The sequence below is a fragment of the Neomonachus schauinslandi genome, chromosome 1 (genome assembly GCF_002201575.2).
Source record: "Neomonachus schauinslandi chromosome 1, ASM220157v2, whole genome shotgun sequence".
In the NCBI taxonomy this organism is placed as follows: Eukaryota; Metazoa; Chordata; class Mammalia; order Carnivora; family Phocidae; genus Neomonachus; species Neomonachus schauinslandi.
In genome coordinates this window covers 91,700,746-91,727,286 of record NC_058403.1, presented here as the reverse complement: position 1 = coordinate 91,727,286, position 26,541 = coordinate 91,700,746, and the positions used below count along the sequence as shown (strand labels likewise).

Here is a 26,541-nt window from a genome sequence, read left to right as displayed (position 1 = left end):
GTCTGGCCGATTTTTCTTTTTTTTAAGTTTATTTTTTAAGTATACAGTTCAGTGGTTTTTTAGTATATTTGTAAAGTTGTGTACCATCACCACTAATATCTAATTCAGAATATTGTCACCACCCAAAAGAAACCCCATATCCATTAGCAGTCACTTCCCATTCTCCTTTCCTCCCAGCCCCCGGAGACCACTCATCTACTCTGTCTCTATAGATTTGTCTATTCTGGACATTTCATATGAATGGAATCATAATATGTGGCCTTTTGTGTCTGGCTTTTTTTCACTTAGCATATTTTTGAGATTCATTCAGGATATAGAATGAATTAGCACTTCATTCTTTTTTTTTTCATTAAAAATTTCTAAATATTTTATTCACATGCTGTAAAAGTCATTCTTTAAAAGTATATAGTTCAGTGGTTTGTAATATATTCAAAAAGTTATACAACCATATATCTTCATCAAACCGGAAAAAAACCACATATCCATTAATCTTCATTCTTTTTTATGGCCAAATAATATTCCACTGTGGTACAGATATACCACATTTTATTTACTCATTCATCAGGTGATGGACATCTGGATGGCTCACACCTTTTGGCTATTCTGAATAATCCTGCTATGAAGGTTCTTCTACAAGTTTTGATACAGACACATTTTTTTCAATTCTTTTGTGTAAATACCTAGAGTTACCATGTGCCCTGGTAATCCCACTTCCTATGTTTGAGGAACTACTGCACTGTTTTCTAGAGTGGCTGCACCATTTTCTATTTCTACCAGCAATGTAGGAGTGTTCCATTTTCTCTACATCCTTGTCAACAACACTTGTTATTGCGTATCTTTTTCATGATGGCCATCCTAGTGGGTGTGAAGTTGGACCCCACTATGGTTTTGAGTTGTATTCCCCTTATATAGTGCTGTTGAGATATCTACTTGTACTTATTGGCCATTTGTATGTTCTTTGGCTGACCAATGTTTGAGTTCTATTGCCCACTGGGTTTTTATGTATATAATAAAATTTGCACACTCTGCCTACAAGCCCAGGTTTGAGTTAGAATGTTGACATGGATGCTGAAACCTGGAACTGAAAATAATTTAAAGTTTGCTCTGCCATGACTTTCAAAGGATATATAACTGATTTATAATTGAAAACTAGTGTGAAAATTCCCCAAATATCCAGTTTATTAAAACAAACACACAAAGCTGCTAAGACCTACCTTTTTGACCAGCGGTAGCAGGCTCTTCCCTGACCACAGCAATTCAGGCCTGGTATTCTGTGTCCCCCAGATCTTTTCATTATCATACCTTCTCTGAAAGAGAAATCAAGTTAACCCAGCATCTTCAAATTTCCAACTCGCACTTCACTGATATAGCCTCATGACTTGGGACTAAATAAACTGCTTCATTCTCATGTCACTTTCCTCTCCTTCCTTCTTCACCCTCAGATAGCTCAATGTGACATTCACTAGGCTGGATACTCTAGCAGCTGAACTCTAACAGCACCTGGTCAGATTGGAGGCAGCAAAATTCTCTTGCACACACTGCAGGACCTTAAGCGGTCTGGCTTCTGGCTCCATATGCTGACTGTGCCCTCCAGTCATTGTGACAAGCTGAAAAAGACCCCACAATTGCCAAAGGCCTGCACAGGGACGGTTCAGCTGCTGTTGAGACCACTGGTTCCCTGTTTAAATATTTGAAAGTCGCTAAGAGAACCGCTCTTAACAGTTCTCATCACCAGAAAACCTGAGCCCACAGGTTCCCAAATACTCCTCATCCTTTTACCTAGTAAACTAGGACCAAGCCATACCAAAGGAACAGAGCACAGCTATTAGAGCTTTGGAAAGAGAAATATCTTGATTTTGAAAGATAGGACAAGAAAGGCTATAATACTAATGGCTTAACAAAAGAAAAAAATTAAAACCACTACTAACAATGCTCTTAGGTCTAAAGAAGCTAAGCTCTTTTTTTTTTTGTAGTTTTTAATTTTATTATGTTATGTTAGTCACCATACAATACATCATTAGTTTTTGATGTGGTGATCCATGATCCATTGTTTGCTTATAACACCCAGTGCTCCATACAGTACGTGCCCTCCTTAATACCCATCACCGGGCTAACCAATCCCCCCTCCCCCCTCCCCTCTAAAACCCTGTTTGTTTCTCAGAGTCCATAGTCTCTCATGGTTCATCTCTCCCTCCGGTTTCCCTCCCTTCATTTTTCCCTTCCTTCTCCTAATGTCCTCCATGCTATTCCTTATGTTCCACAAATAAGTGAAACCATATGATAATTGACTTTCTCTGCTTGACTTATTTCACTTAATCTCCTCCAGTCCCATCCATGTTGATGTAAAAGTTGGGTATTCATCCTTTCTGATGGCTGAGTAATATTCCATTTATATATGGACCACATCTCCTTTATCCATTCATCTGTTGAAGGGCATCTCGGCTCTTTCCACAGTTTGGCTATTGTGGACATTGCTGCTATGAACATTGGGGTGCATATGGCCCTTTAAAGAAGCTAAGCTCTTGATAACATTAAGCTCTCACATTAGGAAGGAAAATAATCATTAAGTAAATTTCAACTTGTTACCTAACACAAATTTTACACAGTATTATTTTTAATCGTGAAAATGAATGATTAACAGCTTTTATAAGTTATTTAAAGAAGGGATCTGGTATATTTGATTTTTTAAATTGAGATATAATTGACATACAACATATACTAGTTTCAGGTGTACAACACATTAATTTGATATCTGTATATATTGCAAAATGGTCACCCCAGTAAGTCTAGTGAACATCCATCACCATACGTAGTTATAAATTTTTTCTGGTGATGAGAACTGTTAAGAGCGGTTCTCTTAGTGACTTTCAAATATACAACACAGTATATTTATTTCTAATGCTTTCTCCCCCATACCATATTTGCTACCTGTATTAAACATTCCTAATGTTGGGCCAGAGGAAATCTGTGCTGTAAGCACATAAAGAAAGAGGGTGGGGCAGTTGCTACCCTTGTTCAATAGAGCAAGAGCTTTGGAAAGAGATTCCCCAAGTGGCTCTGACTCTGTCGGGAATAAAAGGAACAGGTAGTAAAGTCAGGTAAGCTCTGTCACCATGGCATGCCGGTAAATCAAATGGTGATGCTTATCAACTTTCACACTTCTCTTTAACATGCAACACTGGAACTTACATGCCCTTTGGTCCCAAATCATGGATGAAAGACAGCTGGCTTATGCCAAGGAACTCTGTCTGAAAAGAGGCCAAAAATCCATACTTTAGAAACGCAGAAAGAGATAAATTTAGACATTTGAAAGAAAAAAAAAAAAAAAAACAGGCATTAGATACCACTATGTGTCAACACAATCTGGGGGACTACACAGATCAAAACAATGGCATTGCCCTGAAAGAACAGATTAGAAGTGTATACATAATTAAGACACAACCAAGAAAGTGATGTGCGCTCTCAAATGTAGAGAATGAATGCTCAAGAAAGTCGCAAAGAGAGATTTTACTCCCAAAATTCGTCTGTGTTTCTGTTGTTGGGGAGGGAGGACTGTGTGGCATAGTGTACGCACAAATAGTGTTGTGTGACGGCAGTGATGTTGGCGCCAGGGTCTGGGAGGTAGACTAGAGTTGCCATGTGGAAATGGAAGATGAAGGGGGAGAGAGGACAGGGAAGGTGTAAAAAGGTCATTGGATGTACAGTTGGGCTACAGCGAGTAAGATGAAGAGAGTAATGTAAAATTAAACGGTAGAGTGGGTTGAAGGGAGTTTGGGGAGATCTTTGAATATCAGGAATACCAGAATATTTTCATACAAATGAAATACAATAAGGGGCGCCTGGGTAGCTCAGTCGGTTCACTGTCCGACTCTTTGATTTCGCCTCAGGTTATGATCTCAGGGTTGTGAGATCGAGCCCCGAATCAGGCTCATGCTCAGTGGGGAGTCTGCTCGAGATTCTCTCTCTCCTTCTCCCTTTGACCCCCCCCCCCCCCCCCACTCTAAAAAAAGAAATAAAATCATTTTACATAAGAATAATATAAAAATAATTCTATTTTTAGTGAGTAGAAAAGGAAGAGAATTTCAGGCCCACCCATACCATATAAATTAAGGGAAGATAAAAACTACAAATACTATGATGACATCAACAGCTAACATTTACTGAGTGCTTAATATCTATCTGTTGGCCCTGAACTAAGCATTTTTCACACATTATCTCAAATCTCTCTGAAATAGGTGCTATTTTTCTCATTGTACAGAAGAGGAAACTGAGGCTTAGAGCAGGGATAGGCAAACTTTCTCTGCAAAGAGTCAGACATAAAAATTTTAGGCTTTGTGAATTGCATACGTTTACTATTATAGCATAAAAGCCGCCATGGACAATACATAAATGAACAAGCATGGCTGTATTCCATTAAAACTTAATTTATGCATACTAAAATACAAATTCAGGGCGCCTGGGTGGCTCAGTCGTTAAGCGTCTGCCTTCAGCTCAGGTCATGATCTCAGGGTCCTGGGATAGAGCCCCACATCGGGCTCCCTGCTCCGCGGGAAGCCTGCTTCTCCCTCTCCCCTCCCCCTGCTTGTGTCTCTCTCTGTCAAATAAATAAATAAAATCTTTTAAAAAAAATAAAAAATAAAATAAAATACAAATTCAATATAATTTTTATGTCATGAAATATTATTATTTTTTAAGACTTTTTCAAACATTTAAGAATGTAAAAACTATTCTTAGCTCATGGACCATACAAAAATAGGCAGTGGGCTTGATCTGGTCCATGGGCCATAGTTTACCAACCCCTGGTGTAGAGAAGTTAAATAAATTGTCCAAGATAGAGGCACCCAGGTGCCACAGTCAGTTAAGCATCTAACTCTTGGTTTCAGCTCAGGTCATGATCTCCGGGTCGTGAGATCCAGCCCCAAGTCGGGCTCCACACTGAGCACAGAGTTTGTTTAAGACTCTCTCTCCCTCTCCCTCTACCCCCTTCACCCCCATGTGCGCTTTCTCTCTAAAATAAATAAATAAATCTTTTAAAAAAATTGTCCAAGATAATGTAATTAGCAAGGGATAGATTCAGAACTAAGTCAGACCAGACAGTATCCTCAAAACAAAGCTGCAAAAGCAGTAAATCATTCACCATGAGTGTTAGATGAAAACACGAAAGCACAAAGGGGAAAACCAGTGGACATTACATAATTCTCAGCATATGCAGGAGTTTTGCCTCATGTATTACTTGAAACAGCTAGAGTTAGACATTATTCTGCTCCCAAATTACAGAATTTTCTTTAAAAGGAGGCATAGTAGGCCCAGATCTACCAATGGTTGTACACCATGTCAATAACAGCATTAACAGAAAATTCAAAATCAAGAAGATATGCTCCTGGCATCAGGAAGCAGAGGGGAGACCAGACACAGAAAATACTCCACATCAACAAAGTTCTGTGGGCAGAACCACAACAATGACATGTCAAAGTAGTTACAGAGGGAAGGTTCCCAAGCTGATGTGACACCTAAGAAGAAATGGCATTTGATTGGGATTGAATGGGATTAATAAAATGAAACCTAACAGTTTTCCTTTAAAGTTTTATGTATGTGATTGGAAATAATCTAGTATTAACCTTGTGAGCAAAAAATTATAAATCTCTCACTGTTGTCAGTCCTTACCCAATTAAATGCTTCCATTTCTTTCTTAGGGTTATTTGAGGAAGTATTTAAAATTCAGAAACACTTATTTTTAACGTCTTGAGGAACCTCCATACTGTTTTCCTACGACCCAGTAATTGCACTACTAGGTATTCACCCCAAAGATACAGATGTAGGTGAAAGGAAGGGGCACATGCACCCCAATGTTCATAGCAGCAATGTCCACAATAGCCAAACTGTGGAAGGAGCCGAGATGCCATATCAACAGACGAATGGATAAAGAAGATGTGGTCCATATATACAACGGAATATTACTCAACCATCAGAAAGGATGAATACCCACCATTTGCATCAACATGGAGGGGATTATGCTAAGTGAAATAAGTCAAGCAGAGAAAGACAATTATCATATGGTTTCACTCATATGTGGAACATAAGGAATAGAGCAGAGGACCACAGGGGAAGGGAGGGAAAACTGAATGGGAAGAAATCAGAGAAGGAGACAAAATCATGAGAGACTCTGGACTCTGGGAAACAAACTGAGGGTTCTAGAGGGGAGGGGGGAGGGGGATGGGGTGACCAGGTGATGGGTATTAAGGAGGGCACGTGTTGTGATGAGCACTGGGTGTTATACGCAACTAATGAATTGTTGAACACTACAACAAAATCTCATGATGTACTATATGCTGACTAACTGAACACAGTAAAAAAAAATACAATTAAAATTTAAAAATTAAAAATTAAATTTAGAAAGACTTGGGGCGCCTGGGTGGCTCAGTCCATTAAGCGTCTGCCTTCAGCTCGGGTCATGAACCCGGGGTCCTGGGATCAAGCCCCACATCAGGCTCCCTGCTCAGCAGGGAGTCTGCTTCTCCCTCTCCCTCTGCCCCTCCCCTGCTCGTGTTTTTTCTCTCTCTCTTCCTCTCTCTCTCTCTCACTCTCTCGCTTACTCGCTCTCAAATAAAGAAAATCTTTAGAAAAAATTCAGAAAGACTTAAAAAACCCCAAATCAAACATATCCTTACATTAAATTTTTATAAAGATTTTATAGTCTTTACATTTCATTTCTTGTATAAGTACCATATTTTTTTAATCTGATTTGTGGAAATGCTTCTAATTGGAAAATACAGTAATGCATGAGTTATTAGAAGGGACACTGCAGAATAGAATCCAAAATGTTTTAAAACCCTAAGCCACAACTTCTCATTTTATCTCTAGGGAGCAAAGAGAAAACATCAATCCTAGTTTACCCTGGAAGAAACTACTACAGAGGTGTAACTAATCTATACGCAAAGCTACCAAACAGTTAAATGGAAGAACGGGAAATGAAAAGCAAAAATCAAGGAAACCATTTATCTAATACCTGGATAGTTTCTTATTCATATGGCTCTTATCATTGAGTTGACAGCAGAAGTATTCTTTGAAATAATTCAGAAATCATAACTTCAGAATATCACAATAAAATTGCTAAGTGTAAAGAATTTCATCTAAATAAAAAATACATTAGTAATGCAGAAAATCTAAAGTTGTGCACCAGTATAAAATTTAAAATTATCCTAATCACTTTAGTTTGACTAGGGAGAGATTTCAAGAAACAACTAGCCCTGTTACAGACCAAAAAAAAAATCTCTGGCAATATATGCTCTAATACAGATTTATCAAATTAAAAGTAAATGTGGCAAGTTCAATTTAGAAGCAAACCCAAATAACACAATGTGAAACTGAACAAAGATTGTGCTGTCCACACTTCTCAGTGCATCCTTAGTGATGATAACAATTCCATTCTCTATTTGCCCAGGTGAGTCTCAAGAACATGAATTTAATGATCAATTTAGCTGGACAATACTCCACAGGGCTTACTGATCTCTTGAATAATATATTAATCAATATATTTTTTTCCCCAAAGGAACTTGTGCAAAGTACAAATAAATATTAGACAAAGAAGTAAAGTTCCAATGACAAGGGACAAGCAATTAGCCCAAGGAGTAACAACAAACCCTGAAAATTACCTGGCAATCATGCATACACTGTTCCTCTACCTCATCTCTGTACTGGAAGGGAAGGGGGGTGTTCAGAGGTCCCCTTTATGCCTGAGGTAGCAAAATTCCCAAGCAAGTGCCCAAGGGGGAAATTCTCAGAAGCAAGGGAGACAAGAGCATTGGGTTGGGCAGTGCCCTTTGAGGGGGGTAGGAGGTTGGCTCACCTATTCCAGGAAAGCCTGCCTTCCAGGTCAGACAGTGAACACAGCCCCAGAGAAAAGAGAAGACATTTCATCAATGTAGGAAACGGAGAGACTGGACTCTTCCCAACTCTTAAGACTCAATCATGAGAATGACAAGACTTCCCTTACTTTGCAGATGCAGCTTTTTAACAGTACAGCTTTTCTTTGTTGGCATGGAAACACTGTGTGCAACCTCATTCATCTTCACCTACTCTTCCCCTCAAACTAAATTCACTCACCTTCTAAAACAAGGGATAGGTGAACTCATTATTAGTCTGTGGGATGCTTATCTTCTGATTTCCTTACTTCCCAGAGGGTGATTAGATTGAAATTACCCTCTTGGAGGTATGGAATCTGAGTTACAACAGTCAAATGATTTACCGGAAGTTAGCAATACTCCTATCAACCTAGGATGCTTCTCCTGGAAATGATGCATTTCGTTCCATTTCTAGATTTTAATCTTCAGCCGGAAAAAAAAAGTGCATTTACTGTTCCTAATGACTCTTCCTTTAAATTCCCTGCAAGCTAAGCATTTTCCAGTTACTAATTAAAATGCTCAGCTAGTGGGTTCAGTACTAGAGCTAGCATTAATACAATTTAGAATATAAAAGGAATTTTGCTTGAGATTTTGTATGTTACAATTCAGTAAACACATCCCTTTTTTAAAAAACATATTTATGCCTTGAGGAGAGTGCAAAGACATTTATCCCTATTTTACAAATGAGTAAAGAAAATAGCATGAATTACCAATAATCCCTGAGGGAATTATCTGATGTTAAATCCACTAAAACATGAAGACGTGTTTTTCAGAACCTCAAGGAGGAGAAAAGGAATTAAAAAAGTCATTCTCCTGGAGAAAAAAATTCCTGATCTAAATACCAACCTAACCAATGACTATAAGAAAATAAGAAAAGCTGTTCATGTCTGGTTTCATTGAAATTCTATGGAAATGAGAGACATGATCCTATCTGATCTCTTGACCTATGATCCATGGTCTCTGGCGTAAAAACCCAAATTAACTTCTAATAGGCTTGTTTTACACTTATAAAAATATAAATTAATTATATGTGATTGTATAAAAATAACTTTTACTATGATTTTACAGACTGGAGTTGCAATATTTCTCACAGTTATCAAAGGAGACACAAAGATGCCAATCTAATTTCACAAATACGAGGCAAAAGCCTGTAAATCTAGTCTCTAGACCAGATTACATTACGTGAAAGTTCAATAATGTTAGAAAATTAAGATAGATCAAATTGTATCTTATGTCTGAATCACTCTGGAGAATTCCATTCTTGGGGTAAATAAGTTGCCATCAAAAATGTGGAGGAACATATATTTGGGTCAGCTGTAACCACGTTTTCCCTTTCAAAGGAAATGTTTAGAAGACATTCTAGAATTTCTAGATACAATATGGCTCTACTCTGGAAAGATTTTTATGATTGGAAAGTAAATTAAAACGAACATTTAAGAAAATGTACACATTCTTTAATCAACATTAGAACCCAAAATGTAGTATTATACGTAGAAAGAGCAGACTAAACTCAGCAATTACTGTTCTGAAGCCAAAAGAAATAGCACTGGTAAAGTCACAGGCAGGCAGAAGAGTAAAACAAATGGAAAATCATTGCATACTGGTACTAGTACACATTTAAATAATTCTCTATTAAAGAAAACAGCATATTTGACTTCAGAGAACACAACAGGGAGCAGCATTTTTAGCCGTAGCAATAGGAGTTATGCAACTGGAGATAATAGCAGTAACATCCTTACTCGTTACACTCTTTCAAAGATGCCTGTTCCTGAGTCCTAGAAGGGAAGAAATCCCTCCCATCATCCTTCTCTTGAGATCTCTGGTTGGACCCAAGTTGCTGGTTTCCCTGGGAAAACTCCTCCAGGATTATGAAACCACATACGCTCCTTTAAGTCCATCAAACGGAACAGTGCAAACTGCCGCAGAAGCTAGGCCATGGGCTCGGCCCTGGATCATTTGTGTGTGGGGACCAGGGGACCGGCTGGGTGCTTGTCCAGCCTCCAAATAACACCCTGGCAGGTAGCAAGAGTGCAGTGAGTCACCAGAAAACTCCAAAGAGTCAAGGTGCTCTTGCTTCCTCTCCTAAATACACAGAGGGCTTCCTTCATCCTTTTCTAAGATTTTATTTATGTACTTATTTGAGAGAGAGGGCGCATGCGCGAGCACATGCATATGGGGTGGGAAAGGGAGAGAGGGGGGAAAGAATCTCAAGCAGACTCTGCGCTGAGCACGGAGCCCCATGCGGGGCTCTATCACAGGACCCTGAGATCATGATCTGAGCAGAAACCAAGAGTCAGATGCTTAACCGACTAAGCCCCCCAGGCGCCCCTTCCCTCTTTCTCTTTAAGTATTAAGTAATGCCATTCTCTAGAGGCCACATCTAGTAGGCCATGACTGCCTACTCTTAATTTCTGCACATATACCATATACATACATTCAACCCCACAGCGGTACAGTTTACACATACACAGATGCAAAAATACAATAACCCAGTACATTCTCAGTTATCTGGACCTTTGGATAATTGAAGTTTAACCCTTTAAAAACACCCCTTCAAGGCCTCTAAGGGGACTGACGTTACTGTTTTCTGAGAACTTCTATAAAAGCCGCTCCCTCCTGCTCACCAGCTGTGTACCCCCTAGCTGCTTCTAAGCCCCACCACCTCTTTTCTCTTATTTCCCCGAGAGATTTTTCGCCCCCTCGCTTTTCCCATGCTTCTCACTTTCACATGAAAAGACAGGCCTTTTATAAGCATCACAGGCCAATCAGATGGCCAGCCAAGCAGGACGCTCTGTATAAGCTTTGGGTATTCAACTCTGCTAGCTGTTTTCATCACTTACTGTTCAAGTGTTTTCTCTTCAGGGTTAGAAATACTTTCAGGCATTATTCTGGAAGCCCGAGGAGAAAAGGATGTTGATTTCTAGATCACCTAGCCTGGAGCAGTGTTCCAAGTTCATTTAAATCTACTGTTCTAGACACATTAATTTATAGTTGATATTTTTTAAATAGCATCACCATGAACTAAATTACTGCTGTCAAATCAATTTTGCATTCATTTCATTAATTCTAACTTAAGGAATACTGCAGAAATGGATACAAGCACTTGTGTTAATAAAATGAGCCAACGTTTGGCTGACAATTTATGATTTTACAAAGTATTTCAAAATTGAAGTCACTGAATAGTACTTACTGTCGCATGGTAGTTTCTGTACATGGGCATTTTTAGTAGCTTTGTCAAATAATCTTCCAGTTGTTTCTGTAACACAAATACATTAGATGAGAGATAACAGTGACAGTGATGTGATCATTATCCCATTTTAACTTCTGCAAACTTATTCAATTATTATTCATATTATCACCGGACAAAGAATCTTGAATAGCATTAAGGAGTTATTTCCATAGTTCCCCTGAACCATTATTCAAATTGCTTCTCGCTATTTAACTTCTCATATGTTTAGGTCTTTTATAAACTGCTGACAAGACCCAAGCTGTATATTCCTTTAATCTTCCATAGTTGCTAGCACAGGACTTGCCCATTGTACATGGTCTTAAGGCATTTGTTGACTTTATCAAAAACCTGAATTTCCGGGGCACCTGGGTGGCTCAGATGGTTAAGCGTCTGCCTTCGGCTCAGGTCATGATCCCAGGGTCCTGGGATCGAGTCCCGCATCGGGCTTCCTGCTCCTTGGGAGCCTGCTTCTCCCTCTGCCTCTCTCTCTCTGTCTCTCATGAATAAATAAATAAAATCTTTAAAAAAAAAAAAACCTGAATTTCCTTAATTCTAACACTGAATTTACTGGTGGATATATTACAGTTTTTTTAACAGCTGCTCGGGGAAAAAAAAAAGGGAGAGGTTAAAAAAAGGAGAGAGAGAGACTTTCTAGTAAGTTGTACCCTGATTTCAAATATGTTCAAATGTGGGAGGGTAATGCCAATCATATCGACTATGATGATGTATAGAAGCGCTAATTGTTAATGCCACAGCTTCTCATTTTCAACTGCATTCATGTAAGTGCAGACAGAAGCCCCAAACTGTAGAGTTTTATATATCCAGGTATCTTGGAAAATATTTATTCTAGATCCCTAAAAAGATTTTAAACAAGATGACAACTATACAAAGGAGAAATCAAATATCCCTTTGAGAACATAAAAGTTTCAGGTTACAAAACAGAACTGACATTTACTTGTTAATTTTCTAGCAAAAAAAACAATCTCCCACCCTGCGGCACCATATCACTGAGGTGAAGCACCTGCGCCTGGGGCTTCTGTCCTACCCCTCTCTGACCCTAATGGCTCGGGAATGAGACTTTACATATATTTAGGACAAGCTACTACAAAGCCTGGAACAAACAGATGGAAATATATGCTTTTAAAACAGTAGGTCTCAAAACCCTCAGTGATGAGCTCAATCTTGACTCACAACGAGCCCAAAGAGGCTCTGGCTAGGAGGACAGCTTCTTCATAGAACACGCCTCCTCTCGTGGGAAATACAACCTCCCCAGGTCAGAATGGTTTAGGGAAGAAGGGCTGCTTAACAAGTTCCAGAGAAGCCAGCCTGGGTGAGGGATCACGGGGTGAGAACAGTTGCAGCTAGGCGCCCCCTCAGGAGCCGCCATGTTTCTACAGAACTGCAAAATTATATTCCGAACAGCAGAAGACTGGAAGGACCTACCCTTCTACCAAAGAATTGCTCTTCTCTGATCATGTTTTCAGATGAACGGGGCAAACTTGGCATCTCTCGAGGCTCTTCTTTGACATTCTGTCTTCTAAACGTGTGCCTAAGACACCCACACAATGGAAACATTTATTAGATTATTCTTTGAATAATATTACTCTTGTAATATCTTTCGTAAAATGGCTTATTTTTAGAAAAGCCTATTTAATAGAAAATACCCACTGACAATGGACAAGTTAACCCATAACATTGATAAAATACTCTTTCCACCCAACTTGTATACTGGGATAACTTTATAATTAATTCTGAAACAGTTACCTTCTGGTGGGAATGGGGATTCGGATAAAAGCTTTGTACTTGAGCAGCTCTCTGTGAAATTCTTGAAAGTGTTTGAATTTCCTCTTAACTTGCCATTTAAATTCCCCATGTGTTAATTCAATAGTGTAAAGATTGATACTTGGTACCTACAGTGATCAGGAAAAATGATTGCTATTTTAGAGAACAACAAAAATTCTAAAATCTCTCCATGAACAATAGCGAATTAATAAGTAACTTAAATCCAGCCTATATATTTTGGGTAAGTACTTAGGTAAAATGTTTTCTAAAACTACTGATTACAGAAATAGCATACCCTTAGATGTTCACCTCATAATATACATAAAGACAAACTCTGAATCGCACCGAAGACAAACTCCCACAAACCATATTGCTCCAAATACACACACACACACACACACACACACACAGAACCCTGAAACAAGAAACAAGGTAAAGGAGACAATGAGTGAAGACCCTAATTAGTCATCAGCAGTCATTTTGCTTGTCCAAAAGTATAAGCAGTGAACAGACAACTGAAGGGGGGTGAGAGGAAAGCTGGAGGAAATGGATTCCAGGAACAGGATAAGATCTTAACCCACTTCTTGCCCTTCACAAATGACATTAAATGCCTTCTCCTCCTGAAACATATTCCAAGGTCTATCCTTGTCTACAACATCTCCCTGCCCTGAAACACCAGTAGTGACCAGCAAGGTACAGGACAATTAGAGCGAAAGCAGCAAAAGATTTTCCTACACACAAAATACTCTTCCCAATTACTTAACTAAAATGAATCCCCATTTAAAATTTTAAAAATATTCCTTATTAAAATGCAAATATATTGACTAGTGAATTATTTCACAATCAGAAAAACTACCAGCCCTGGGGGACAGTTTTGATACAGTACAAAGTATCAAGAAACTGAGGGATGTTTATAAAAGCAGAGAAGCAGGGCACCTGGGTGGTTCAGTCAGTTAAGCGTCTGCCTTTGGCTCAGGTCATGATCCCAGGGTCCTGGGATCAAGTCCCATGTCAGGCTCCCTGCTCAGCAGGGAGTCTGCTTCTCCCTCTGCCCCTCCCCCCTGCTCATGTTAGCTCGCTCTCCCTCTCGCAAAAATAAATAAATAAAAATCTTAAAAAAATAAAAAATAAAAATAAAAAAATAAAGCAGAGGAGCAAAAGAGATCTTGAGGGAAGGTCCATGAGTTGGGCGGGGAGGGGGAGTAGGGGGATGGGCAGGGCATTGGGCACTCTGGAACACCTAGAGGACACTGGCCTCTGCTGGGAAGTTTAGGCACCAAAGGTGTTGGGGGTAGGAGAAAGTAAATGTCTCTTTCTCTGCTAGCTTATCTAGGCTCTGGTGTCGGCAAGCCCATGCGTGATTCCTGGCCCACTGCCATTCATTACTGATGTTTGGCACACTCTGCAAACTTCTAAAGCGTGACTGCTCTGTGCAGATGTAGTATATAAAACAGGAGCACGAGAATCAATGCAACTTGTGCTCTTAAGTCTGGAATCCAACCATATCACTGGTAGATATTCAAATCTAACATTTGCTTTGCCTCTAGTTAGGATTCGTGACAGTTACTACCACTGGAAGTTGAAAAACACCAGTTCTGGGGTTCAGTATTATATGCTGCCTTTTACTTTGACCAACATGACAGGCATCATCCTCCATCATGTTTCATACAGAAGAATGCAGGAAAACTCATAGAGTGGCCAGAAATGTTGCATTCAAGTGAAAAACACTCAATTTAAGATGAGCCAAATAAATGAGAAAAATTATACAATTTAGGCGAGTGGCTACATTTCCTAGGATTATACTTCCCATCCTATGAAAACTGAATACTTAGAAAATACTGCAATTGCCAAGTTTTATCCCTCACATATAAACCCCAAATTTCGTACACTAAACTTCTTAGCAATTGTGAGGCAGTGTGGTACCATGGAAACAGGCTAGCGCAGCCTTTTTGAAGCTTTTAAAGGTCTGAAACCCTGTGGTGCAGCCTACCAGCTGTGAAACTTCAGCCAGGTATCACTTCCATCAGACAACATCCCAGCAAAATTATGGGAATTCTTTGGAATTGGAATAATTTGAGGAGTTTTCATAAAGGAACTGCTTATGAAGACATGATGGGGTAAGGAAACCATAAAGGAAGGACAGTAACCTGGGATTCTAAAGGCATCCCCAGTCCTGAAGGGACAAGAGGCAGGACCAGGTACTGGAACAAGGAGGAGAGAACCATGTAAAGATGGCTGCCTTGGGGGAAGGGGTGCCATTGCTCAAGGGACATAGCCAGCCCAAGGTGACCCCCATCTCCTATCTGGGCTCTCCACTGTCTGAGCCCTACCAGAGGACAACAGCGGAGAGCCCTGAGGGGCAGAGCACAGAGTGGAGAAGGGTGGGAGGTGACAGAGGGGGCAAATGGAAATCTCCAGGCTGAGAGGACCCTAATAACATCTGCCTCATTGGGCTGTCATGCAAACAAGGAGAGAAGTGCCTTGCCTTGAGCTGGCACATAGAATGTATTCAGTAATTAGAAAAAGTAATATTTTTATTTACCTGGAATCACATTTAAACTGCATGAATTTAGTTCGTATTTCTTAGTAAACTAAACACTAAGGAGGATAAAGATGATCCTTAGCTTTCTCACACAGACTAAGATTAAACAGAACTAAACCAAACTCACTCGACTAACAGAAAAGTACAAGCAAAGAGAAGGCCCTGGGTTGGGGACTTGAATATTTAACTTCGTGAATAACTTCAGGAGACACCTCATGTTAAGGGCCAAGGGCAGGCCGCTTTGGCATGAAGATGACAAAAAAAAAAGCAATCAAAACCCAGCAGATCCCGGAAAAGCTCTTTATCTCCCCACCTCGACTGCCTAGAAAGAATTTAGCTAGAGGACCTGCTCCAGGAAGAAAGCTCTCAGCACAGATGACTACATTATACTATGAACTAGGTGAGGTAGACAGGGAGGAACTAGCAAGGCCTGTCTGATCAAATTCCTCCATGTCTCCTTGTTTCCAAGTGGCCCAGCAAACATTTGTTTACCAAACATTTGCTCTTTGTGAACTCCCTGTGAACTGCATTCCTTCCCTTTGAAGTCCCAGACCCCTACCCAATTCTCTGTAGTTCGGAATGACATACATACCTCATTTTGCCTGTCTTTGGAATTTCCATGTCTGTGTGGGTTTCCCATACATACAAAATTAAATTTGATTTTCTCCTGTTAATCTGTCTCATGTCAATTTGAGTCTTCATCTGGCTAGAAGGGCCTTTGAAAGGGACAGGAAGTTCTTGCTCCCCAATAATATAATATGTAATATTCTTGTATAATACTATGTGTTATTATTATTATTAAATTCTCATAACAAACCTATATGGTAGGCACCGTTACACCCATTATTCACATGAGGAAATTGAGAAACAGAAAGATTAAGTAATCTGCTGGAGATCACAAAGCAAAGACAGGACTTAAACCATGCAGCCTGGCTCTGGAGTCTGGGCATTTAATCCTCCAAGCATGCTTATCCCCTCTCAGTCTAAAAGCTGGGAGGTCGGGGCGCCTGGGTGGCTCAGTCGGTTAAGCGACTGCCTTCGGCTCAGGTCATGATCCTGGAGTCCCGGGATCGAGTCCCGCATCGGGCTCCCTGCTCGGCAGGGAGTCTGCTTCTCCCTCTGACCCTCCCGACCCTCCCCCCTCTCATGTGCTCTCTCTCTCTCAAATAAATAAATAAAATCTTTAAAAAAAAAAGAAAAAGAAAAAGAAAAAAAAAAGCTGGGAGGCACAATAAGAAAGCAAAGGTCATCTCAGAGACATTTCTGGGTGGGCTGTGCTCAGTGGTGTATCAGGGAGGTATAGACTCATCTCCATTAAAGAGCCTACAGGAAAGGCTGCACACAAAGGTGGGTGTAAACCAGGAGCGAAGATACGCAGGCAAGCACAGGTAGATCAGGACAGACCACTAAGCAAAACTACGAGGACCAAGGTAGCACGTGCCCTCCCGCAAAAGACCAGGAGGAAAGGTGGGCGTTGGGAACCAGCCTCTGGACAAAGGTTCTTCTACCCTTCCCCTGAGGCAGGAGCCAAGGTGGCCTTCCTCTGCGGGGACCAGAGCTTAACCTAGGGGGACAAAGGCCACCAGCCTGCAGCAATGTCCTCTACTTATCACACTTGACCTCTGTGATACACGGTCAGTAACAGGACAAAGGCAGCCGCGTAACAGCCACTAGCCCAATGCGTTTCAAACAGGGATGCTTGGGAAGACACCTTTCCAGGACTCAAAGAGAAAAACCTGTGAACAGGGCCGAAAGGGCCGGTGCTAGGAGCAAACCAGAGTGGCAGAGGATGCAGGCAGAATTCGCTCAGCAGCGCTTCCAGGTAGTGACACGGGCCAGTCCAGCATCCTGGCCTTGTTTTCTTTCAAGAGCCAGGTGGCATCATGATTTTCATGCCAAACAAACATTAGGAAAGCTAAGCTTTTCCCTGGCTTACATGTGGCATTCTAGGTGCAATGGCTATGCCCCAGGAGCCCACATTAAACAGAAAACTGGGGAGAGAGGAGGCCTACGAGAAGTACTCGGCAATTTATTAAACTTATAAATTGCCTTAGGTACCTATTTTTTTTTTAAAGGCATTTTCCAGAACGAGGAAAGAGGCATACGAGAATATAGACTAAATGGAAAGCAAAAACTTGAGAGGCAGTGAGGACTTAGAAGTGATTTAAAAAAAATAAATAGATCTAAAAACATAGTCTTAGCTATGAGGAAGGAAAATGGAAGTCAGTGTGCTGACTTGTATACAATGACTAACACAAGGTGAGTCCATAAACATTCTGACCCTTGTTGTAGATGTAAAGCGTTCCACGTCCAGGACTTGGGCTTTTATTGGACAGCCAGAGAGATACGTCTGTATGTTAGGCTCCTTAAATCCTTGAGTCTTATAAATAGCCGAGAATGGAATACACGCTAAAAAACAAACAAGTAGATAACGTTATTGTAGGAATACAGTGACATTGCAAGAATACACGATATTAGCCTAACTTGCCTCTTTTTTTTTTTTTTTAAAGATTTTATTTATTTATTTATTTGAGAGAGAGAGAGAAACAGCATGAGAGGGGAGAGGGTCAGAGGGAGAAGCAGGCTCCCCGCCGAGCCGGGAGCCCGATGCGGGACTCGATCCCGGGACTCCAGGATCATGACCTGAGCCGAAGGCAGTCGCTTAACCAACTGAGCCACCCAGGCGCCCCCTAACTTGCCTCTTTTATGGGCATGTGCCCAAGAATCATAACCTGCTACAACAAGCACACAGCTAATGAAGCGGTCTCAGCCCCAGGTAAGGACATCCACAGGAAGATCAATCATTTGCTGGTTATTTCAAATCTACGCTCTGCCAAGCAACCCCGATCAACTCTCTCCTGCTCAGATCATCAGTCTTTACCTTCCTGTGTCTTGGGATCGCTGGGAGACACATCATAATCCACCTCCTCTCCCTCAAAGTGCAGCTCCCGCGTGTCCAGATTTTCTATCAAATTACTCATGTCAGCAGCGATTTTCTGCAGTGCAGAGGTATTTACTCTTGGCTCATTTTTCAGGGACATGTTGGCTTCTGATGGGGTAAGAGCAAAGGAGCTGGGGGAAAAAAAGGGAGGTTACAAGGACTTCATATTTCGAATGAACCCAGGCTTATTCTACAATATGATTCCAGGCTTAGAGACAGCATATGGAAACAAGTCAGCCAGCTCTGTGTGAGCCCCCGTTATCTCAAACAACCTTTTCATTTATTTTCCTGTTTAACATTTAAAGGATTCCTAGCTTGTAAATTAAATTGGAGTGAGATCCTTAATCACAAGCAAGTAAGAAAGAGAAGCACTATATTGAATAAATGCCAACATATCTTTCATCCAATTTCATTAACTTGGATAAATGAGGAGAGACTCCAGGGAGGCTGGTTTGGCAATGGTGATTCAGAGAAAAGGAATGGATTCTTAATTCTAACAAATACATGGAAAAAATGTCATGTAAAATTAAGCAACTTTTAAATATTTTCTAAAGAAAATTGAGGGCATTTTACAATAATTTCAATAAGCTGATTTAAAGTATTTTCATGACAGCATAACCTTTCTACACTTCCTCTGTAGGTGATAACCCAAGCAAAGTATATATACCATCTTTTTGAAATAGGAGGTTTGGGCCACGACTATACATGAGTTATAATAATGTACGTGTCTTGAAAGGTAATTGATGAGCATGCCTCTTCTGAAAGGTACTGGAGGTGCTCAAATTGTACTTCTCTCCTTTTTTAAGAAAACCGGTTCTATCTCATTTCGACATTTAATAACACAAGTCATTGCACACCAGTACCCAGGGAAGAAGAGTTCATATAGATTTTATTTTTCCTTTAAAATACGGAGATTTACGCCTTGAGTGCTGTCATCAAAGTTGGATGAAAAATTCCTCTTGCTGGAAATAATCGCTCTGTTACCACCAGGCCCTAAAATGGCAGGATGTTCATACGAGCAACTCCACCATACATGTTCATTTATTACTGCACATCACAAACATTTACGGAGCGTCTGCCACTACTCATTGTGAGATGTCATGAGTAAATACGTAAAGATGAATAAGGCCGGTCCCTGTGATTAAGGAGCTCCTGACCCGGGTACATGACCCCAAGTTCATTCTTGGCCTCCTCCAAGGTCTTTAGCCTTCCTGAGAAGGGCATGTGCTGAGTGGAAGACCCTCAGCCAGGTTCTCTCCTACCGGAATGATCAAGAATCTGGGGGAGGGGGGTCAGGGGGGAGGGCACTGTGGGCGATGCTAAAAGTCTTGACCAAACTTGGACGGCCCTTATGGTAATTCATCAAGTCTCTGAAACCTGTACTGCCATATCTGGTAGAAAGAGATCTTGTCTGGAAATTCAAAAGACTGGGGTAGAGGAATGTGGTTCTGGTTTGCCCAGATATATATAATTAATATAACAAAGTTCTCTGTGAACTACATAACTGATCATGTTTCTTTCTCCATGTTGGCTGTAAGGACGCTTGGAGCCACATCGGTGGCCTACTATTAGCAAAACAGAGGTCTATCCTTGCCTACATTGCTTTCCTTTCACCTTTCTTTCCCACTTCTAATTTATATTATAATAACAGTTCATGTATACTGATTGCTTCGTATGCACTTGGCTTGGTGATAGTTCTTTATATACATTAGCATGTTTATCATCAGTAATAAATCTATGAAGGTTTGTTATTTTTACTGAAGAGGACAAGAGCTTATCATCCCCTCTTTACAGATAAAAATACTGAGGCATAGAGAGATTAGGTAATTTGATGAATACCTTGGACAATGTGTCCAAGGTCACGGAGCTTATAAGTAGTGAAGAAGGGATTTAAAACCAGGTCTCTCTGACCCAAGACCTGATGTTCTCAACCACAGTCTTTATCTTCCTGTATATTTTTGGTAGATACGTAAGTGTCCCTGCAATAGATGGAAGTTTTAGTAAACAAAGTGCCCTTGGACAAGACTCAAATGGAAAGAACAGGAAGTGACTTCCTCTTGAAGCTCAGCACCTCGGGATGGAGCCATTTACACTCTCAGGGCCTTGGTTACTCCTCTATAACCTAAGGAGGTGGAGCATTTCATCTCTAGGGTCCCTTTAACACTAGAACCCTAACTGTAGATAAAAAATGCTGTATATTGTTCAGCTTCCCCATATAAGTAATTACTCTAACCCAAGAAATTAACCCAAGTATTTTTCGTATGAATACGAGAAGCAGGGGGCAGATGTTTTCCAACCTGGATAATTTAATGAAGGTCTGTTCAGCTTCCATTGAGGAGCTTGTTGCCTCTGGTCACAATTAAAATATTTATTTCCTTCCCTCTCAAACTCAACAAACACTTATTAGATGCCACGCATGAATCAGATTTTGCTTTATTTAAAATACAAGGTAATGAAAAACTTAAGAGGAAATGAGACAAGGAAAAACAAGTAAGAAATTACATCATATCATTGCTACTCATGAATCTGTAAAGCCCTTGGGTATTTTCTATTGATTGAACTGTCTTATGATTAACTCTGCCAACTTCCTTAGCCTAGCAAAGGAAAACAAGAGTTACTCCAATGACTTTCCTTTTGGACAGAATGTCAGTGTTAAAATGCATGTTAAAGTTAAGATCTACAGAGATCAGAATGACTATATACTGCAAGAAAACTGGAATAAATAGAACAGAGTCACTGGATCAAGCTAAAATAAAAATCCTTTTTCAGATAGAAAGAAAAGAAGCATATAAACTTGTGAAAAATTTAAGAGAAATAGGAATCCTCTTATCATTTATACTCAAGTGTTTATTTTGTGCTAATAAATGAACACAATTTTAGCACAGTTATGTTATTTCATACTCACAATGATACCACCTGGTATTTATGATTATTCTGAAAGACTTAGCTAAGTAGCTTGCCTGAAGCCACTCAACTTGTGTCAGTGTTGAGTTTACTTATAGAGCAGATTTGTTTGGCTCTGAAATCTCATGGACTTGCTTAAAGAGGTTCATAATTATTGATTTTATTTAATGGGTTGACTGCCTATAAACTAATCTTTTCTATAAAGCTTATGTTTCATAACAGCAAAAGGCATTATCTACTTCAATCCCTTAAAAGGGATCCTACTAGCCCTATAGTCATTATGTAGAAACAACATATCCCGACAGCCTCCTACATTTCTTTTTAGCCTTTTATTTTTGTGGTTCATAATATTTTATAAGATCGCATGGAGTTTCAGTGGACCCTAAGGGTTTGCAGATTTTTTCAAGCTTTTGTGAAGACTCTACCATTTACTAATGGAAAATGAACCAAATTGTCCACATTACTGCCTTCACGCATGTCCATGGTTGCTTTGTGTTGACATTTTATCCATCAATTGTATTGCTGGTTTCATTCTTGAATATCAAACTTGTAAGGCCATCTACACTCGTATGTTGTCAAATCTTAATTTATTAACCTATGTTTTCTTTTATCTAAATTAATCTATACTGGTGGGTGAACAGCTGCCCAGTTACAGCCTATCTTAACCAGCAATGGAATAAGGCCTTCAGGGTTTACACTTGAGATAATGTAATGTAATTGATTTTGTTATCTCCTTATAAAATTATACTGCAAGATCATTATCTCTCTTGGTACCAAGCAGAGATGGTGCCCATGGATGATAACAGCGGCTGTGTTTTATTTCTGTTTGCATCTCTATCTGGGAAGTAAATGGGGTCGATTTTTTTTTCTTCCTGGTATTGAATACTAGAATTATAATTTTTTGCAGGGAACATTTTTAAATCACCTCCTGTTATTCAGCAGTGAAATCAGAGAACTCTAGAGTTTTCTTCTAATCTTAATGTTCAACATGACTGGGAAGTAGAACATCAAAGGAAGCAGACATTTTCCTTTCAGATAGTACATAAACAATGTCTACGCCAAAATATAATAATATTACAACTATTAATGTTAAAATAAATATTAATATTAGTTAATATTTGCTGAGTATATACTATATGCCAGGCATTATTCAAAAAGATTAATTGCACGATCTCATTGAATCTCACAACAACATTAGGAGCTGGGCCCTATTGTTATCCGCCCCCCCCTTTTTTATTCAGAGAAAGAGAGAGCACGGGGTGGAAGGCAGAGGGAAAGGGAGAGAGTCTTAAGCAGACTCCACGCTCAGTGCAGAGCCCGACCCAGGGCTTGATCTCATGACCCTGAGATCACGACCTGAGCCAAAATCAAGAGTCGGATATTTAGCTAACCAAGCCACCCAGGCACCCCTGTTAACCCCATTTTTAAGATAAGAAGCTTAGAGAGGATGGGCAGCTCTCCCAGAGCCTGTGGCTAGGAAGTGATTACAGCTGGACTCAACCCTGGTTGATCTGACTCCAAAGTCCAGCTATTTAACCACCCAAGAAGTGGTACTGGGGGTGGCAGGAGGGAGAGACACTGAAGACTTTTACTCTTTACTTAACATACTCATAGGATGAAACAATTCAAAAAGGAACAACATAACAAAAAATCTCAGCATTCATTCTGTGAAGATAACTGACTGACTTCTTGCTTCCCTTTCTAACATAACATGCAAAGTTCTCCCCTATTTTTTAATACATTATTTGTGCTTGCCAAGAAAAATAAATGCAATGTATTTCCAAACCAAAAATCATAGCATAATGTTTGGATGTGAAATGAATTATAATTAGATCATTTAAAACCAAACTGTGTCATGGGGATTTCTTGTTTTCCCATTTTTCATTATGATGAAATTAATTGGTGGACCCATACTATATAACCTCCCAGAACACATTATTATATAGCAATGATTTGTACAGAACTGACTTGATGTTCCCTGCAATGCAAACATCATAAATGTGGACTCAGTACTAAACTCAATCGCTAGTGACATAGTAAACCTCGAATAAATATTTTTTGAGTTGAGCTGACTTTGAATAAAGTAAATGATATTATCATAGTTTACATTCCAGATGATATATTTTGAGAAAATAACACATCAGGAAAAGGAAAAAAGACTCTTGGTGTTTACTTGGATCTTTGACTTTTTTTTTTTAGAAAAATAACATGAGTTCGACAAATATCAATGGAGGGCTTATTATGCACCTTGGACATACAATTAAATGTCAGCAGTGGAGGGGACAGGCCAGATGACCAAGGTTGTTCTACTGTTATTATCAGTGTAACCTGGGCAACCTCCAGGGTTTCAGCATCCCCTCTGTAAACTGGTAACAGTGCCACCTACACTTCCTACCTTAGGAAGCTGTGAGGAGCCACTGTCATGATGCATACACAGCCACAGGCAAAAGTAATCTAGGTTGCTAATATTACCTTTAAATTCTATTAACAGTAGGGATGCCTGGGTTGCTCAGTCAGTTAAGCGTCTGCCTTCAGCTTAGGTCATGATCCCAGGGACCTGGGATCGAGCCCCATGTCGGGCTCTCCTTCTCCCTCTGCTGCTCCCCCTGCTCATGTTCACCCTCCCTCCCGCTCTCTCTCTTTGACAAATAGATAAATAAACCTAAAAAAATAAAATAAAATACAAATAAATTCTATTAGCTGGCAGCCCCTGAAAAATAATCTTAAGAAACTTTCTTTCATTTCAGTATTTTCCAGGGCTGACAGGCTAGGAAATATCCTGCCTTTCATCTCCTACTTCGCTCCCAAATTAATAGACCATCTAGCAGCTGTCTTTCTGGCTGGGCTCCATCAAGAATGGGACTCTCCCATTCAGCCAGTCCTGAAATTTTCTGGACTTGACTCCTCCATTTGCTAGAAACCACCAAGCCTTCCCTGGCAAACACAATCACCAGGCATCGAGCAGTCAAGCCCAGTTACGGCACTTCCTGTTCCTTGCACATCTCCCTGGCCTCATCCGCCTCTCCGTCTGGTAAGCCATCACTTCTGTTGTACTGTGTCACTTGTGTCCATTGTAGTGGCTTCTGCTCCCTTTTGGGTCCAGTGCCCTTCGTGACTTCGATGAGATCTATGGACCCCCAACCCCAGAAAAATAATGAACGCATTTTGCATATATTTTCATAGGTTCATGGATGTCCCTTCAAGACCCTTAGGTTCAGAAGCCCCTCCACTGAGCTGCAATCAAGAGCTGATATGCTGACATGTCCATCTTCTCACCAGATGGGGACACTCTGAGGTAGGGGAGGGTGAGAACCAGACCTTTCACCACTGACCCCTTGCTGAGCACCTGCTCAAGAAATATTTGTTGGTTTGTTGTAGCTGGCTATCTACAGAGAAACCAGTTGGCTCCAGGTTGTCCAGTGAATGCCACAAAGACACTTCGCTCATATGCCACAGATACTCTCAGATGTAAAGCCTTCTGGGTGAAACACCCTCTGAGAGGAGTATGACCTGCAAGAAACACACAGGCCACTGAAGTAGTAGCAACTAAGACAGTGAGTTGCTATCAGAGCTAACGGTGCACCGGGTTTCTGCCAAGGCTCTTCATGCATCCTCACAACAACGTCATGAGGGAGGTACAGTCGTCATTCCCCCTTTACAGATAACAAGACAGGTTGACCAAGGCGACCGGCCAGAAAGTTAGCACACCGCTCTCAGCACAGCTCTGGCTGACTCGAAAGCCACACTCCTGTTCTGCTTCTATGTCCACTGGCACGCATGTCAGGAAAAGGAGACGCTGTGGAGTCACACACTCTCTTCCCCCGTGCATAGCCTTTTGAGTCCAGACTTGCTATTACGTATATGGTTCCAGGAAGCAGAAGTTTGACTCCCAAACACTATCCACCTTCTGAGCTCCAGATCTGATCTGACCTTGGGGCCCGCTGAGCCTAGCAATCTCCCCTTTACTTATCCTTCTTTCCTGGTTTCGTAACACACAGCCTCCACTGGGTCCGACCTGGACTCTGCTATTCTCCCCGAGGGGCCAAGATTGCAGATGACGGTGCTAAATAATCTAGACTCTCTGCGTCCACGGAACCAGGGTTGGAAATCATGCTCTCTCCCTTTTCCCTAGCTACAAACAAAAAGAAAGCTACAACTACGTAAAGCCATTTTCAGCATGAAAGTCATTTCTTGATTCTCAGGATTTTCCCTGAATCCTTTGACCTCTTTGGATGGCCTCTCTTCTCTGCCATAAACTCTCTTAGCTATTTCCTCTGATGTGCCCCCTCTGGTTAAATATTCCCCTCTTTGCTGTAGCACCAGCTCCCTTTGTTTCATCAAAGTCAGACCCTTGAAATCAAACAGATGTTGTATTTCCAGAGGCAAATACAAGTGTTAAGGGAAATTGAGGTCTCTTTCAAATATGGGTAGATAGGAAAGTATCACCTGTCATTTATTGAGTGCCTCCGCTGGGCCAAGCACGAAAGGCACACTATACAGATTTCTTCTAATCCTGGGGATGATCTCATTTAGAATCGAGGACATGGAGCTGTAGCTGCTTACCGAGACTGCACGGTGGTGAGTGGCAAGGCTGGTCCCAGTGCATGGGCCATCCCGATGGTTCCATATGGCCCGCCTCCCCAGCCTCTGCCACTGGCTCAGCAGAGATCCACTCCATTCTCACCTCTTCTCCTCACCCCACCACCCATCTCTGTCTCCTGGCTGAGGGCAGGGCTTCCGCACAGCCTGCACAGTGCATGGCCCAGCCGGGGCTAGTGTGGCTCCAGCACCCTAGCCCCACCCACCCCTGGCCAGAACCCCAGAGGCACTGGCTCATCCTCAGGCTTCTGGATTCAGAGGCAGGGCTGTGCCAGTGCTGGAGCCCAGCTACCTCTGGAGTTGCATGTGTGTGGGCAAGGGGGGGGATGGGGGAACTAAGTCACCCAGCCTATGAGATCGGGTGAGTTAAGGCACTGGTGGATGCATGCCCTCCCCCCTCCTCCCACCTGACTGCACTGAGCACTTGAGTATCACACAGCCAACCTGGAAGCTGTCCCATGTGACCGAGCAACTGGATGATTTTCTTGTGAAGATATGTCCAGCCAGGTAATATACCATCTTGCACTCTCAGGGTTGTGAGATCAAGCCCTGAATCAGGTTCCACACTGTGCAGAATTCTTCCCCCCACTCTCTCTCCCTTCCCCTCTGCTCCTCCCACCCCTTGCTCTCCCTCCCTTTCTCT

At 41.0% G+C, this 26,541-nt stretch overlaps 1 protein-coding gene across 6 annotated transcripts in view; it reads right to left on the bottom strand.

The window, feature by feature from the left end:
* Window positions 1-26,541, bottom strand: part of PLD1 (phospholipase D1) — a 192,122-nt gene that overhangs the window by 109,356 nt on the left and 56,225 nt on the right. For 3 of the 6 annotated variants that reach the window (XM_044920134.1, XM_021702667.2, XM_021702664.2), the window contains exons 2-8: window positions 18,336-18,526; window positions 17,736-17,863; window positions 12,895-13,040; window positions 12,574-12,679; window positions 11,092-11,157; window positions 3,190-3,248; window positions 1,215-1,307 (exon numbers count right to left, since the gene is read on the bottom strand). In XM_044920134.1, coding sequence (XP_044776069.1) covers window positions 1,215-1,307; window positions 3,190-3,248; window positions 11,092-11,157; window positions 12,574-12,679; window positions 12,895-13,040; window positions 17,736-17,863; window positions 18,336-18,495 — 758 coding nt within the window. In that variant the 5' untranslated portion in view covers window positions 18,496-18,526. Of the gene's footprint in view, window positions 1-1,214; window positions 1,308-3,189; window positions 3,249-11,091; window positions 11,158-12,573; window positions 12,680-12,894; window positions 13,041-17,735; window positions 17,864-18,335; window positions 18,527-26,541 lie in introns of those variants that run through there. The other 3 variants (XM_021702663.2, XM_021702665.2, XM_021702666.2) reach the window with 1 other exon arrangement.